The 16,520-nt window shown below is 33.3% G+C and overlaps 1 protein-coding gene across 3 annotated transcripts in view; it reads left to right on the plus strand.

The window, feature by feature from the left end:
• ADK (adenosine kinase) overlaps window positions 1–16,520 on the plus strand; it is a 413,194-nt gene that overhangs the window by 137,046 nt on the left and 259,628 nt on the right. For all 3 annotated transcript variants that reach the window (XM_006173420.3, XM_032491568.1, XM_006173421.3), the window contains one exon: window positions 2,795–2,873. In XM_006173420.3, the coding sequence (XP_006173482.1) occupies window positions 2,795–2,873 (79 nt within the window). The remainder of the gene's footprint in view (window positions 1–2,794; window positions 2,874–16,520) is intronic.

The following is a 16,520-nucleotide window of genomic DNA, read 5'->3' on the forward strand; positions in this document are numbered from 1 at the left end:
TATAGTATATGGTGTGATCATGGATTGGACAATTTAATATTGGAAGGATATCACTTTTCCTTGTATGTATGTATGTGAATGTGTATATAATGAATGCAATCCTAGTCAAAAATCCCAAGAAGTTTTTTTTTTTTGGAAATTGAGATCTAGTTGTGCATTTATATGGAGGTACAACAAGACCAGGAATAGTCAAAACACTCATGAAGATCATGGTGAGGGCACTTGTCCTTTCCTTCAGACTTACAAAGCAATAGTAACTAAGACCAAATGGAAATTCTGTAGGGGTAGACATATGGATCAGTGAATCAGAATAAAGGGCCTAAAAATGGTCAAGCATATATATCTGTCCATCTGTCTATCTGTCTGTCTATCTGTCTGTATGTCTATCTATCCATCCATCTACAGTAGTGGTGATGGTTGTGGTGGTAACATTGGTGTTCACTTTAGAACTATTTTTAAATTGCATATTTATTTTAGATACCCTTAAGAAATGTATAAAAAATAAAACTGAACTAAAAACAAGCTAAAAAAATGTAAAAACCTTCCCTTCTTCATTCCTTAGAGTTGTATTTTGTTATTTAGTTTACTATTATAAATAACGCAGTTATGCCCCATTTTTTTAATTAACAAATTTATATATCCATTGACTCATCTGTGAACTGAAGAATGTAATGTACTTAGACTGTGTTTTTTCTTTTCCCTTCTTCATCATCTGTTATTTTATATATTTTTAATTTTTTACTGATTGACTTTATTACTTTAACAATATACTTAAAACCTTTTTTTTTTTTAAAGTTGACTATTAACATTTGAGATATCTGGGGACTCTTTTCAGTTGAAGGAATGAGAATAAGAAAATTTTTCATCTCTTAACTCTCCCATCTTCAGAATGTCAGTGTTATATATAATGTTTTTACATGCTGTTTTGCAACTATAATTGTATGTTATATGTTTAATCTCTGCATAGATTCTAAAATTGAAAACAAGCAACCTAAACTTTTGGTTGGCGTTGGCATTCCTTGGCTTCCTTGGTTTATGGCCACATCACCCTGGTCTCAGCCTCCATCTTCACATGGTCTTCTCTCTGTCTTTCTTCTATCTGTTTTAAGAAGATCCTGGCATTGGATTTAGGAGGGAGGATCTTGTGGCAAGATCCTTAATTATATCTACAAAGACACTTTTTTTTCAGTTTACAGTCACAGGTTCTGGGAGCGACATATCTTTTTGGAGGAATTGACTTTTGAAAGTGAAGGGACCTCAAAGGAACATAGCAATTGGTCACTCTGTTTTTTCTTTGTCCACTGACTCTCCCATTCTCCAATCTCTAATACCAGTTTTCGCTGATACATAGCTCAGAAAGTAATTAGAAGAGAACATTTCCTGAATTACCACAACTGCCCACCTATCTGCATCTGGAACTATGTACTTTGCCCTCTCTCCTGTTAGTATGACATTATTATTAGTGTTACACAAATACTGCTGTCAGTATTTTGGGAAGATTTGCTAATTGTGTTTATTGGCATCTCAGGGTTTTATAGGTTGAATCCCAAGGCAGTTAGAAAGTGGGTATAACAACTCCATTTTTCCTACTCCTAATGTAATTATCTCTTCATTTATCTTTTTATATTATGAAGTTCTATGAACTGTTTCATTTGTGTAAAAGGATCTTCTTATGTACTTAAAATTTTAAATTTTGAAAAAAGACTGAAATCCTCCTTGAGTATTCTACTGATATCCCAGTTTCTTTCTTCTTTGATTGACTTTCTGTAGCATTTGCTGTCTACATTGCATACGTCTTATTATTTGATAACTTGTTATTTTCTGATTTTCTCTTTTTTAATGTGTATTCATCCTTTTGTCCCCCAAAGCTTGTAAAGCCTTTTAAATTAAAGTTATACCTATACCTATGCCCTTTGGATATCTCCCACAACATCTAACATGTTAGAGACATGTAATTGGGAATATTGATTTGTGATCTAGATTATTAAATGCCATCTAATTTGAGACTTATTTGAATAGGTAACCATAGACCTTTGGCTGGGTGTGCGATGTTTACATGGATCATCTTTTATGAAAAGTTTTATGTGTAGTGAGTGTCTGTATTTTCCTAGAAAGAAGTTCTGTAGCTTTGTAAGATGCCAAAGTAATAAAGTATCAAAGCTTTAAGTCACCTCTCTCTTCCCCTTTATTTGGCACAGAAACTGTCACCAAGCAGTTTGCCTAGAATCATACAACCCAGTGTAATTTCTATTTTTAAAATTATAAACCAATAGCATTTATGATATCTAAAACTTTTAGAACTTACTAAAATATACATTTGTAAGGACTCTAGAGTTTAATACTTGATACAGGAAAATATACATTGCAAAACAATAATTTATAAACTTTTATTTTTACCTTTTGTTAATTTAATGGTGAATTATGGGCAGCCTGACTATATATATACATATATATATATATATGTGTGTATATATATAATTGGTGGTGATGGTGGAAGTACTAGGGATTGAACCCAGGATCTCATGCATGCTAGGCACCCATTCTACCATGGAGCTTATACCCACCCTCTCCCTGCCCCAGTCAGCTTATATATTTTAAAATCTTATAGTTGTACATTTGTGAAAAAAATTAAGTATGGAAATTTAGCAAAGTTTTTCATACAGTATTTTAATTCATTTATTTAACATAATTATGTAATTTAAAAAGTGATTTAATGCACTTCTAGTCAGAAAAGTTTGCATTGTGACAACTGACAAATTCTAACCTACTTTTTTCTACTGTGATTTCCTTTTAGGTTTGATGAACTTGTAAAAAAATTCAAAGTTGAATATCATGCTGGTGGCTCTACCCAGAATTCAATTAAAGTGGCCCAGGTTGGTTAATTATTTTTAAGATGATAAAGAAATGGATTCAAAATGATTCTAGACTTTTGGTCATTGTGCATAATTGTTTCAATCTATATTTTGTTGCTATAAGATAGTTTTGTTGGTTTTTAATGTTTATTCATTTACATTTCTTCTTTCTTAATTACTTATTGAATCCATTGTTTATTCTTTGATAATTTTTCATGTTATTGGTTTGTAGAAATTCTTCATATTTTATGGATTATTCCCTTTTACTCTATAAATTGAAAGTATTCCTTATTTGTACTTTAACTCTGCTTATAGTGTCTTTGACTGTGTCAGAAATCTTAGTTTTTTTAATAGATAAAACTTTATGGCTTCTGCATTTCTTATAGTACTTGGGACATCGTTATAACAAGATACTGTAAGTTTTCTTGTGTTATATATAAATACATATGTACTTATATAAGTGTATGTATATGTAAATTTATATGTTTATACTTGTATCTGTCTATATCTTCCAGTGGGTATTTTCATAAACTTATTTTGACATACACTCTTCAAGTCATCAGCCTAACCTAATCTTAAGTGAGAGTGTTAGTTTTCTATTTAAATTTCGAATTTTGAAGGACATAAGAAAACTTTATAAACCGCTGGTTCTTACCTCTGCAATTTGAAAACTGGCTCTCACTCCCTCTCATTGCAGTCACAGGTCAACTCTGAGGGACTCAGGTCATTTTGATTTTGTTTTATTGATTAATGCTTTCTCTTTGAGTTTTACTTTAATTAAGGACTGGAGAAGTGGGAAATTTACAAAAAAGGTTGAACTTCTCTTTTTTTAAACTTACTTTTATTAGATTTGAACATACAGTGTAATTATCCCACATACTTCCAAAGCTCAAATTTAATCATAGTTATAACTATTTTAAGTTGTGAAAATTAATCTTTGTGTGCAGTGGCCTGAAGAGAAGATATTTGTCAATTTTTTTTTAAACATTCTTATGGTCACTTTGTGAGTTCAGGTTAGTAGAGAAGGGACAATTTACTTTTTGTCCTTAGATATTTATATTAGTCTCCTCAGGCTGCCTTAATGAAATACCACAGACTGGGTACCTTAAACAACATAAATTTATTTTCTTACAGTTTTGGAGGCTGGAAGTCCAAAATCAGGGTGCCATCAGGTTTGGTTACTGGTGAGGCCTTCTTCCTCACTTGTAGATGGCTGCTTTCTCATTGTGTCCTCCTGTGGGCTTCTGTCTCTTCTCTCTCTTTCTCTCTCTCTCGGTTAGTTTTCCTAAAGGTTTGTTGGAGAGGGAGAGAGAGGGAGGCAGAGAGAGAAGGAGAGCGAGCAAGCTCTGGTGTTTCTTCTAATAAGGACACCTGTTCTATTGCATGAGGCCTTCACCCTTAGCACTTCATGTAACTTTGATGATCCCCCTAAAGATTCTGTCTCTAAATGTAATCACACTGTAGTTTAGGGCTTCAAAATGTGATTTGGTAGGGGTGGGGGGGTGTGGACACAATTCTGTCCATAACAGATGTCTCATAAAAAGCCTCAATCTATCAAAGCACATTCTAATACTTTTTCAGTTTTTATCCTCCTAGATCTGGGACGCTATTAGCTGTCCACTAGTAAATTCTTTTCTTTATTGAGTATATCCATCAATTTTTATTTCCCAAGGTTTATAACTTACATAATTAATATCAAGGTCACCATTGAATTTCTATCTGATGTCAGTCTCATTAATTTGAATAACCATTGCCTAACTATTATTATTTTCTACTTCTCACAATACTTCATGTGCTTTGTAACAGTATATTTCTAGTAATGGTTTATTCATTTCCATATTTAACAAAAAAGTAAATGGAATTTAAAATTTTGGGTGGGTCATCTAATATTTTAATTTTGTTATTAGTGGTATTTTGGGGATTGAAATCTTATGCTGACTTCCAGAGTAGCAATCTTTCTTTTATATCATATGCAGAGCAATTTAGTTCAGGTCAGCCAACCTGATATGTATAAAGCTGTGTGCTGTATGATATACACATCAATGAACAAGATATGTCCCATGTTTACAAAATTCTTGCTTACATTGTGAAAATTACCATTTCCCTTCTCTTTAACCACTATTCTAATTTTTTGTTTTCTGCTCTTCCTCTTTCTCTTCGTCATCATTTATTGAATTCCTCCTGTGTGCCAAGTAGTCTGTTAGATGCTTGGTGGTGGGACAGTTCATAATGGACTTGGCCCTTACTCCTAAAGCTTTCATTATTACAAAAATATATCTGGGATGGGGGTGGTGGGTTGGAGAGAGATAACTATAAACTATTAGGTGCAATATCACTTTGTCAGAGCAATCCTCTCCACCCCTGCAAGACAAAGAAGCAAATTTACAAGAACCAAAATAAAAATGCATCAATATTCACATGTGTGATTCCACCAGTTTCTAAAAACTTGAAGTCAAAACTCAATATATTTTTCCAAGTACACCTCCAACGTGATGTTCACTTCCTGGTTGAATCACACTTCTCATTTTCCCAGTAGGATTTTTTCTTATATCCTAAATTTTAGGAAATTTTAAATTTGAACTAGGAAAACTGAATGAGATACCTATGAATAGCAATTTTTCTATATCCATCTTGAACCATCCCCCTCCCCTAACATAAACTCTGTTGTCTAAGATTTTTCTTCAAACAGTGGAACCTCTCAGAAGTTGTCACAGGGAGGCAATACTAAAATTGTTCTAGATTTGTTGCTTTAAAATCAGAGCAATTCTGCTTTCTATTTTGTATATTAGCTTTAAAGTAAGATTTAATTCTTTTAAAAATTTTACTGCTCACCTCATATCCATTAGAATGGCTACTATCACATAAGCATCAAATAACAAGTGTTGCCAAGGAAATAGAAAAATCAGAACCCTGTATACTGTAAATGGGAATGTAAAATGGTATAGCCACTGTGAAAAACACTAGTATGGTGTTTTTTCAAAAAGTTACAAAGAAAATTGCCATCTTATCCAGCAGTTCCACATTTTAGCATGCTGTGGACTCAATGTTTGTGCTCCCCCCCAATTCGTATGTTGAAGCCCTAATCCTCAGTATGATGATATATGAAGCCTTTAAGAGGTTATTGGGAGGGGGGAGGGTACAGCTCAGGGGTAAAGTGTGTGCCTAGGTCCTAGGTTCGTTCCCTAGTACCCCCATTAAAATAGATAAATAAATAAAAGCCTAATTACCTCCCCCCAAAATAAAATAGAAAATAGAAAATTTAAAAAATAAAAGAGGAAGTTAAAAAAAAAAAGGTTATTGGGTTTAGATGAGGTCCTGAGGAATTAATGCCCTTATAAGAAGAGACAGCACAGCGTGCTCTCTCTCTCTCTCTTTTCCCCACGTCTCCCTCACCTTCTCCCCCGTTACCCCTGGCCATTTACAAGCCAGATAGAGAGTCTTCTCCAGGAATGCAGTCGACTAAATCTTGATCTTGGATTTCCCAGCCTCCAGCAAAAATTTCTGTTCAAGCCATTTAGTCTATGATATTTTGTTATGGCAACCTGAGCAGACTAAGACAGAAGATTTGAAAGTAGAGTGTTGAAGAGATATATGTACACCTGTGTTCATAGAAGCATTATTCACAATAGCTAAAAGGTGGAAGCAACCCAGATGTCCTTCAGTAAATGAGTGGTTCAACACAATGTGGCATATACATGCAATGGTATATTATTTAGCCTTAAAAAGGAAGGACATTCTGACACATACTACAACATGAATAGATCTTGAGGGCATATGCTAAGTGAAATAACCCAGTCACAAAAGGGCTACTAATGATGATTCCACTTATATGAGGTGCCTAGATTAGTCAGATTTATAGAGGTGGAAAGTAAAGTGGTGGTTGCCAGGGGCTGGAGGAAGGGGAAATGAGGAGTTATTTCTTAATGGGTACAGAGTTTTAGTTTTACAAGATGAAAAGAGGTGTACAGGTGAATAGTGGTGATGGTTGTACACCAACATGAATGTACTTAATGCCATTGCACTTTAAGCTTAAAGATGATTAAAAAGGTAAATTTTGTATATCTCTATTTTACCACTATTGAAAAATAAATTGAAAACAGATTCTAGAAATGCTTCAGTAGGGTGTGAACTCAGCCTGATTCAAGTTACAGATTTTATTTGCTTATTCAACAATTAATGAGGTGACATAACAAGTTGAGAGCATGGGCTTGCTCTTGAGGTTGTGGGAGTCCGTGAGAACTGGATTTGAGTTCAAGCTTTGTCAATTAACTGTCTGTAAAACCATGAGCAACTTATCCAGGCCTTTTGTCTGGAAATAAGGAGGTTAAAGCTTATCTCAGATGGAAGTTGTAAGGATTAATGAAATACTGAATGTTTTAAAAAATGATACCACTTTTTAAAAGAGAGTTTGGAAACCACTAGAGTTGAAGGGCTCCCCCCCCCCATTTTTCTGATTTTTCTTCTTCTTAACAAAATGTAAATTTACCCATTCATGGACAGAACAACCAGATTATTGGCTCTCATCCACTTAAAAATACTTATTTCAATTTAGTCCTCAGTTGAACATCTTGTTTGGCTTTTCAGTTCTCCTAATATTTTGAGAGTGTTTTTCCTTTCCATCTGATTGATGATCAAACTACATAATTGCCCAGTTATAATTTATGACTAGAATAACCACACAGTTTTGAAAAACATGCCTTTAGAAGTACTTTTCTTTAGAAGGAGAATTTCTCAGATTTTTCTTGGCAATCATTAATAGGAGGAACTGATTCCACTACACACAGCAGATATTTATTGTGCATCTGCTGTGCTAGTCATTGTGCTAGGTACTAGCTGGTGACATAAGCTGTGTTGTCTAAATTTTAAGTAAAATCTGGTAAAATATTTAGAGCCTTAGAGTGAACAATCTGGATAAAGTCTTGCTCGAGTCGAATGTGGTGAGTGAATGAGGCTGGGCTTTAAACTGTCTAAAAAAGTCTAGCCAGGGATACCCAACCAGGGAAGGTGCTGAGTTTTGTCTTATGTTAGTGTGTTTGGTTGGTCTTCAGCTGTTGTCTTTTTTTCTTATCCATTTCTGTTCTCCTTCATCTCAGAAAAAAACTGGATTACAGCCTTCCATTTTTTCTATCCAGAAGAAGCAAACACAGTTCAGTATAGCTACACTAAGTGAATGTCAGGTGCTGTGAACTCTAGATCTAAAACAGAGTCAAAGTCTATGATAAGATTTGATCATCTTCGAAGTATTCATAAACCATTTAATTGTATTTTTTTCGTTAGTATATACCATGTGTAATATGTGTTTTATAGAATATGTATTTTGAAAATAATTCTTCTGTAAAGACAAGAAAAATAATAGGATAGATGAAATTCATAGATAGTAAACTGATAGCGAATAAGATTGAGGCAAAACTCACAGGATATTTTTGATAGCAAATAAGGAAGTAGCTTGGGAAACAGGCGAATTTGATAAGATGCATTAAATATAAATAGCAAGTAGGCTTGTAACCTGAAAGACTGCTAAAGATAGAATAAAGAAAGACTGTAACAAACAAAAGTATTACTTATAGATGGAAAGGGATGGAAAGACCATATTATGATCATATACCACTGAGCTGGCAGTTTTATCACCCACAAAAAGATTACTTACTAGTGAAACTTACTGTGTTCTCATGCACACAACCCAGGTAAGGGAAATAGAGTCATGACTATTCAGGCTTTTCCCCAGGCTTTAGTGCCCTTACTGTTTAATACCTCCTAGGGACCCCTGTCTGTGGGCCCCCTTGCTCAAACTGTGGCCCTGTTCTAATAACTGTACCATAATCATCAGGGAAGGCAGATGAGGTAAGAGGGGAATGTTTGAACATTCAGATAGTTTGTCTTTATACTTGTTTGCACCCTTGTGTTACCTTAACCTAACTCTTTCCTTTGCCTCTTTTTGTGTGTTTTAAATGGATAAATCTGTGATCTCAACATCTTAATTTGGTTAGTAGGCCCTGTTCTGTGCCCTCTGGGGTAGCTTGTTTAGGTACATACTTGAAATCTACCAGGATTTTGAGATAATTTCCCCACACAGCACCAGGTTTAGATAGAGCTCTCCTTGTTCAGTTGTTTTACAACAATAACTCACATAATAGCTATGGAAAAATATGCAGAAACATTGAAAGGGGACGTTAATTTGCAAAAACATCACCTCTTTGAAAGAAGAATTGAAAGTCATATGAAGAGTAAAGGTTGAACACTTGACAGTGTAGACCTCATTCTGTCAGATCTTACCAATAATCATAGTTTGATATATCAAGTGATGTGAAAAATCATGTCAGCAGGAAAATGTGCCCATTAGCTCTTAGATACTTTGGTTTGTTAAAACGTGTTCTTAAAGATTTTAATGAAACCACAGGCAACATAAAACAAAATATTGTTAATATCTTATCCAAATACAATTCTAGACTTTTCTCATCTGCATTTTTGACAGGTAGTGCAAAACAAATTTTATTCAGTGTAAACTTCTTATTAATGAAAATAAAAAGATTTTTATCTTCTAAATATCTGCACACTTTGTATACGACACTGTTAAAAGGGATATGCTTTGCTTACGTTTGATACTGATACTTTCATAGTGAACGTCTTTGGTCACTTTTGTTTTTTCTTTAGAATGTACAGATGTACTTAATGTGCTTTTTGACTTTAAAGAAGTGGAAGGAGATAGCCTCCTTGGACATGTACCTAAAAGATGGCAATAATTGTTGCTAGACTTAGAAAATATGCCCTGTAGTAAAATATTTTTAAAATGTGAGACAAGAAGAATGTCCTTGTCTAACGTGGCAATACATTGAAGGTAAGAATGGAGAGAAAGAGTACTCTAAAGCAAAAATTTATACGCCATTTCTCCAAAAGTGTTTGATGATATTTGAAGATGCCATAAGAAGGCTAGAAAAAACTTATACAACAAATAAATGGCTCATTTTTGTGAATATGACTACCTTATATCTCATGGTGGGGAAGGTCACTGTAAAGGGGCAGCCAGCTTAAATGGGACTTTCTCAATTTCTTTACTAAAGCTATAACATACTTGGAATCTAACTTAGACAGCACAAATTGAAATCCCCATTGTGCTTGGGAGTGTTTTGAAATCATCCTCATTTTAGGCATGGGTAGTACATATAGTTAATTTATAAATGCAGAGGATATGATTGATAAATAGTTGGAATACCAAAACAAGCATTTAGATTTAAGGTAGATGAATATTTTGTAGAGCTAAAAATTAAGAATTTCTTTCTAAATATCATGTGTTGCTAGTAAGTAAAATCCTTAATATTCCATGCTCAAATGCTTTTGTTGAGAGGGTATTTAGCTTCATCATGTTGGACTGACACCAAGAATGTGGACTTGATAAGAGCAGAGCCATAAGTCAAAGTGAAATTTACATTGAACTATATTCAGTTTTACCACACATTAAAGGTGTCCTAATGGTTCTAATCAGTTCAGAGAAGTATTTTTGGAAAGGAAACACACAGTAAAAAATATTCTGTTATTTCATTGGAGAAAAAGGAACATGTCACTGTTTTTTTCCTGCATTTTGGTAGTATTTGTTTAATCCAGCTGTACCTACTTTTTTTAAAAATCTTAACATCTGTGTATGTTAAGAGTATATAAAATGGCCTAAAATTTAAATATCTAATAAAGAATTAAGAAAAGTTAAAATAAGTTGCTGTATTTAAAAAAGAAACAATGGTTATATTTTCTCATACATACTGTTTAGTTAGTCGTACTTTTAATTATTACTAATTGCCACTATTAACTATCCCTGTTGTTTCATTTAAATGATGGCACTTGTGTAATGAAAGGTAAATAATGCAGAATAATATATAATTTAAATTAAGTACTGTATTGGTTTTCTCAGCCATAATAAGTACCATGGATTGGGTGGGTTAAACAAGAGAAATTAATGTTCTCACAGTTTTGGAGGCTTAGAAGTTTAAGATCAAGTTGTTAGCAGCTTTGTTTTCTATGGGTTCTCTCTCCTCATGCTACTTCTTCACATAGTTGTCCATCTGCACACCCTTCTTGTCTCTCTGTGTGTTCCTATCAGTGCTTATAAGGACACGTGTCAGATTAGATGAGAGCCTACCTCATTTTAACTTAATTATCTCTTTAAAAGCCCTATATCCAGATACAGTTGCGTTCTGAAATCCTGGAGGTTAAGCCTTTGACATATGAATCTTGGGAGGACACAATTCATTCCATGATGAGTACTCATTTGTTTATATTTTTTATTTTTTGTAGTGTGCCATTTTGATTCCCATCTTTTCTTTTCTGTATGTTTTAGTTATCTTGTTGGTGATTACTTTGAGGATTACAATGAATGTTATAAACTTACAACAACCTAGTTTGAATAGTACCAACTTAGTTTCAATAACATAAACATTCTTCCTCTACATCTCCATCCTCTCCCTTTATATTGTTATTGTCACTGATTACATCTTTATACATTGTGCTCGTTAACATAGATTTATAATTATTGTTTAATTCATTTGCCTTCTAAATTCTATAAGAGTAAAAGGAGTTGCAGATCAAAAGTGTAATAATATTGGCTTTTATATTTATTTATGTAGTTACCTACATCATTGTTCTTTAATTCTTGTTATGCTTTTAAATTACTGTCTAGTATCCTTTCATTTCTTGTAGGACAGGTCTACTATTAACAAACTCTTTTAGCTTTTGTGTTTACTTGGGAATGCTTTAACTTAGCCTTTATTTTCAAAGTTTAGTTTTACCAGATAAAGAATTCTTGGTTCACAGTTCTTTTATCACTTTAAATATGTCAAATCATTACCTTCTGGCCTCCATGGTTTCCGATGAGAAATCAGCTTTTAATCTTACTGAGGATCTCTTATTCTTGACAAATCGCTCCTCTCTCTATGCTTTTAAGATTCTTTATTTGTCTTTAAATAATTTAGTCAAGTCTTGTTACGAATCTACTTGAGTTTATCCTCCTTGGACTTCATTGAGCTTCTTGGATGAATAGGTTCATAGATATCATCAAATTTGGGAAGTTTCTGGCCATAATGTCTTCAAATAATTTTTTCTAATTCTTTCTCTTATCTTACGGGATTCCCACAATACATGTATTATTAGTCTTCTTGATTTTCTTTTTTAATGCTTTTGTGAAAAGAGTTTGGAGCTGCCTACTCCATCAGTTTGCTTCATAATTATTTATTATATCATCATAAATATATATAGATATATTTTTTGGCCTGGTATTTTTGTTCCTGGATTGGCATTCTAAAAAAGTTGTTGACTTTGTTTTAAGGCCAGTGGCCTATTGTTTTCTATTCTTGCACTGGAGCTGTTTGTTTTCATGTACTTTACCTATTTGTATTCACTCCTTGCAGTCCTTATTTTATACTCTTGTATGTTCTCTCAATCATGAGATCCTCACAACAGCCTATGAGCCTGACAAGAAAATGTGATCTCCATTTTAATGATAAAGATTCTGATTAAATAAGATGAAATACCATGGTGTATACCTAAGCAGGTCAGAATTAGAACCCAAGTGTCCTAACTGGAGGCTTCTGATTGCTCTCCTTACTGGAGATTATTCTCTCTTCCTTAGAGGGTTTCAGTTTTGACTTGTCCATATGTTAGAGATTTTGGGTAGTGTTTCACATACTATCTACACTTCTTATAGTCTGCTTCAATTTGGGAAGAATTGGAGGTTGTCAGAGAGAATCAAGTATCTTATCATTTTAAATACAATTCTGAGCAAACCAGCTCTTTCTTGCATGATTTTTAGGGGTGGCAGTTTTCCTTGCTGTTTGGATACCTTTCTGCTCCTTGGTGATTTATGCTATTTTCTGACTCACTGAATTTTTCAGAAGCCTGTTGCCCAGCTATAAGTGGTACTCCTATGTTGTTTGAAGTTATATAAGTTCACTGTTTTTATGCTTCCTGCAAATTGACCTCCTGATTTTTCTAATGTCCTGTATTTGTTAAAAATTTGTCATTTTGGGATATGTTCTGGGCATCTAGTCAAATAATTTAAGTGCCTCCTCAGCCTTTGTTACCTGGAATATAAGTAGATCATCATTGGAATCAATTGTTTCTTCTCCCTGTCATCCCCCCCAATGTTGAGGCTATATGGCTTTTTATGATTCTCTTTCACTAATAAAGAGTAATCATTTTCTTACTATTTTAGTAGCTGCCATCTTCCCAAGTAAAGTTTATTTTCTCTCTCATTTAAAGCAGAGATTTTGAGGGTAAAACAGTACTTCTTTCTTTGCTGTACTAAAAATCATTTATTGAAAACTACTAAATTTGTATATACTCTCCATCAAATAGCCCTCTCTGCCTCATTTTTCTTTAGAAAATAGATATGACATTGTGTACCTAATTACAGATTTTCTTTCTTAATTGTAAATATAAATACATCAGCAATAGAATTTGATTCTTTTCTTCACATAAGCTTTAAATGTTTAGCTTGGTCTCTTCCTGAATTCTTATATCCTTATTTCTACCTTTAAATCCTGATCTGGTTCTCTGATCATTGACTTTTCAGTCTTCCTACTTCTCATCTCTCTTTCAGTTAGCTGAGCCTCCATATTTGTATTTAACCTCTAGTGAAAGCCTAACCACATTTTTGTTTTGTTTCTAATGAAATTTTGAGAGAACTGTCATGTGCCAGCTTGTTTATGTTTTTATGTAGGATTGCAACAAGAGGGTTGGGGGCAGTATTTTAATTGTTTGTTTTTTCTAATGCAAGCATCATATGATGAACCAGTTTTCAGAATTATGTTTTAAAGATTTCCTAAACTCTTTGTATAGTGAGTACCTAAAAGCATTTCAAATAAAGTTTAAAGAATTATGTTTGAATGAATAGAAACATATTCAACCCCAAATTGCAAAGTTGGTATTTTAAGAACCATTTCCAGTTTTGTCATACTGGTATTTTGATATTAAAATTGAAAATCAAGAGCCTCATCTTTTCTTTTGTAGACCTTTTAAAAAAGTCAGTCAATGTGTTTTCTCTGTATCAATAAATAGTATTTGATTATCTCTTTTTGTGACCTATTTCACGTGAAAAACTAGTTAGAGATTAAAAGGCATTTTACTAGACATATCTCCTGGAATCTGGGAACAGTCCAGATTGCTTAGATCTAAAGAGAAGAAACGACATTGGAGTGATCAAAGAGAATTCTCTCTTCTAATGCCTTACACCTGGAGCAGTTGTAGAACCGTCAGTAGCACAACTGTATTTATGAATATCAGAGCAGGATGTGGCAGATAGTGATGCAACACAGTCTTGTCAAACTTTTATGTCACTGAAAAGAAGGTTCCTGTTAGTGCCAATTTTAAGAAAAATAAATAATTTTAAATAACTTACAAAGTAATGTTGACTATTCAAATTGTGAATTTCTCCTTGCAATTGAAAATTTTAAAGAAGAATTAATACCTGCTTTCTTTGGTAGTCTTTTTCCTTGTTGAGTTAGATTGTGAGAGGATTTAATAGCTAAAATAAGGTGTAGAAAGTAGTGTTTTCTTTTCCTAAATGGTGTTTTTTAATATGTTTGTGACATTTTTCCTAAGTTAAGTCAAATTCTTTAATGTAAAGCAAAATCTGTATTTTATCTCTTCCTTCTCTCCCTTCCTCTTTTCTCTTTCTTTTTTTCTCTTTTCATTTTTTTGTCCTTTAAGCCTTATTTTGTAACTTATATTAAGGGATTCTTTTTACCACTGTTAGTAAAACACGCTTTTAGTTTTGTCTCATTATTTACGGTGTGCACTGAGGTTGTATAAATCTACATGTACATATCATAATTATCCACTTTATAAAAGAAAGCATAGCTTTTACATTTATAAACCTTAATGTGGTACATTGTGTCTTCCATGATATGACATTAAACATGGGTACAATTTGAGATTGTCTCTCTCCAGCCTAAGGGCAAATCAACAAGAACTGAAGTAAAAACTGTAAGTGGCAGGACTTTATTTCATCCTGGGGATAAAATTCTTTCCTTGATTCCATTCTTTTTCATTATATTTTATAATTGGAATTCGGGAACTTTTAAAGTCAATGTCTTGTGGATTAATGTATTTATTTATTTCAATTGAAAAAAATAAGTCAGACCTCTTCTGTTGGGGGAAAAAGTCTCATTTGTTTGGTTGGACAATGGGCATGTCTGTGTCAATTAAATTATATAGTGGTACTGTCAACTGCCATTTTTTTTAAAGACAAGCTTTTCTAGAGTATTTCTGTTTTTTGGTACTTTTGATGGTAAGGTACTTGAGATAACAAAGTAAAAAACAAAATAAATCTGAATTTTAGCTTAGCACAGCATTGTGATTAAGGGCATAGCAATGGGCTATGAAATTGAGCAAAGCTGGCAAGTATAAACTTGGGCAAGTCACTTAACCTTTTCAAGTTTCAGTTTCCTCTTCTGTAAAATGGGGATAATCACAGTACTTTTATAGGGTAACATTCTTAAAAGGGTAAAATCATGACTCAGCTATAAAAAGAACATGTGTCAACAATTTCATTTAATTCACAATTAATGAGTGAACAGGTAAGATGTTGCTGCTGATTTAAAAGAGAGTTGAGCTGATCGTTGAGAAGCTGTTCCTGGTAGGAATAACAAGTGGGTTGCAGGTGGTGTGTAGTTAAATTAAAGAGCTTTGCCATTTGCTACTTGAGTATTTAGAAGTGCTTTTAACAACATGTATATGAAAATTTTTAGATTTTAAAAATTTGAGACCTGACAAAATACAAAACTTAGATTTGATTTTGTGAAAGCAATACCAACTATAGTCCTATTTGAAGATGGCAAACCATTTATGTAAATATGAACAATTAAAATAACATTTCATGAAATGAATCAGATTACTTTCAGCCATGTTAAGAATAGTAATTATTCATATTTATTGACCACTAGGGATTCATGTTTTGTGTAACAGTTGTCACATTCTTTCATATTAAAAATTGAATGATGTGTTCATTGGGTAGACTAATATAACTCACATAGGAAAGTAATAGTTGAAACATGTTGAGTTTATGGTGAAAAAGAATATGAAAATGAATACATGTATATTCATGTATGACTGAAGCATTGTGCTGTACACCAGAAATTGACACAGCATTGTTAACTGACTATACTTCAGTAAAATAAAATTAAAATATGGGGGAACTGAAAAGTTACACCTCTGTGAAGCATTTATATAATTGTGTCTTTTGTCTTAATTGTTAAAAAAAAATTTAAACCTTTAAGTATATAGCACACTACTTTGAATTATTTAACATGGGACATTTTCCCTTCTCAAAACTTACAGATTTAATCCTACCCCGAGGAAAATTATAGTAAGTGTGAAAGATCATATTCACTAATAGTGTAGTCAGTGTTGCAGTTTTTTAAGAGCTATCAACTATCAATTCTTAACCATCTTCTTTAGGCCCCTAAGGGATAAATCTCAATTATAGCAGCAATGACTACAAGTAATATACAGGGTTTGGGACATGTACAAGGCTGATTTGACAGGGCTCATACTTTTGGAGTGGCTATACAGTAGGCGGAACAGCAAGTCAGCCGTTGGACTCTTCTGTAGATAATTAAACCTGGCTTGTAAGAAGTTGTGGCAGGTTTATACTTTACCCTCACATCCCCCTATTTGTAGGATTCC

This window comes from Camelus ferus, chromosome 11 (assembly GCF_009834535.1).
Source record: "Camelus ferus isolate YT-003-E chromosome 11, BCGSAC_Cfer_1.0, whole genome shotgun sequence".
Taxonomy (NCBI): Eukaryota; Metazoa; Chordata; class Mammalia; order Artiodactyla; family Camelidae; genus Camelus; species Camelus ferus.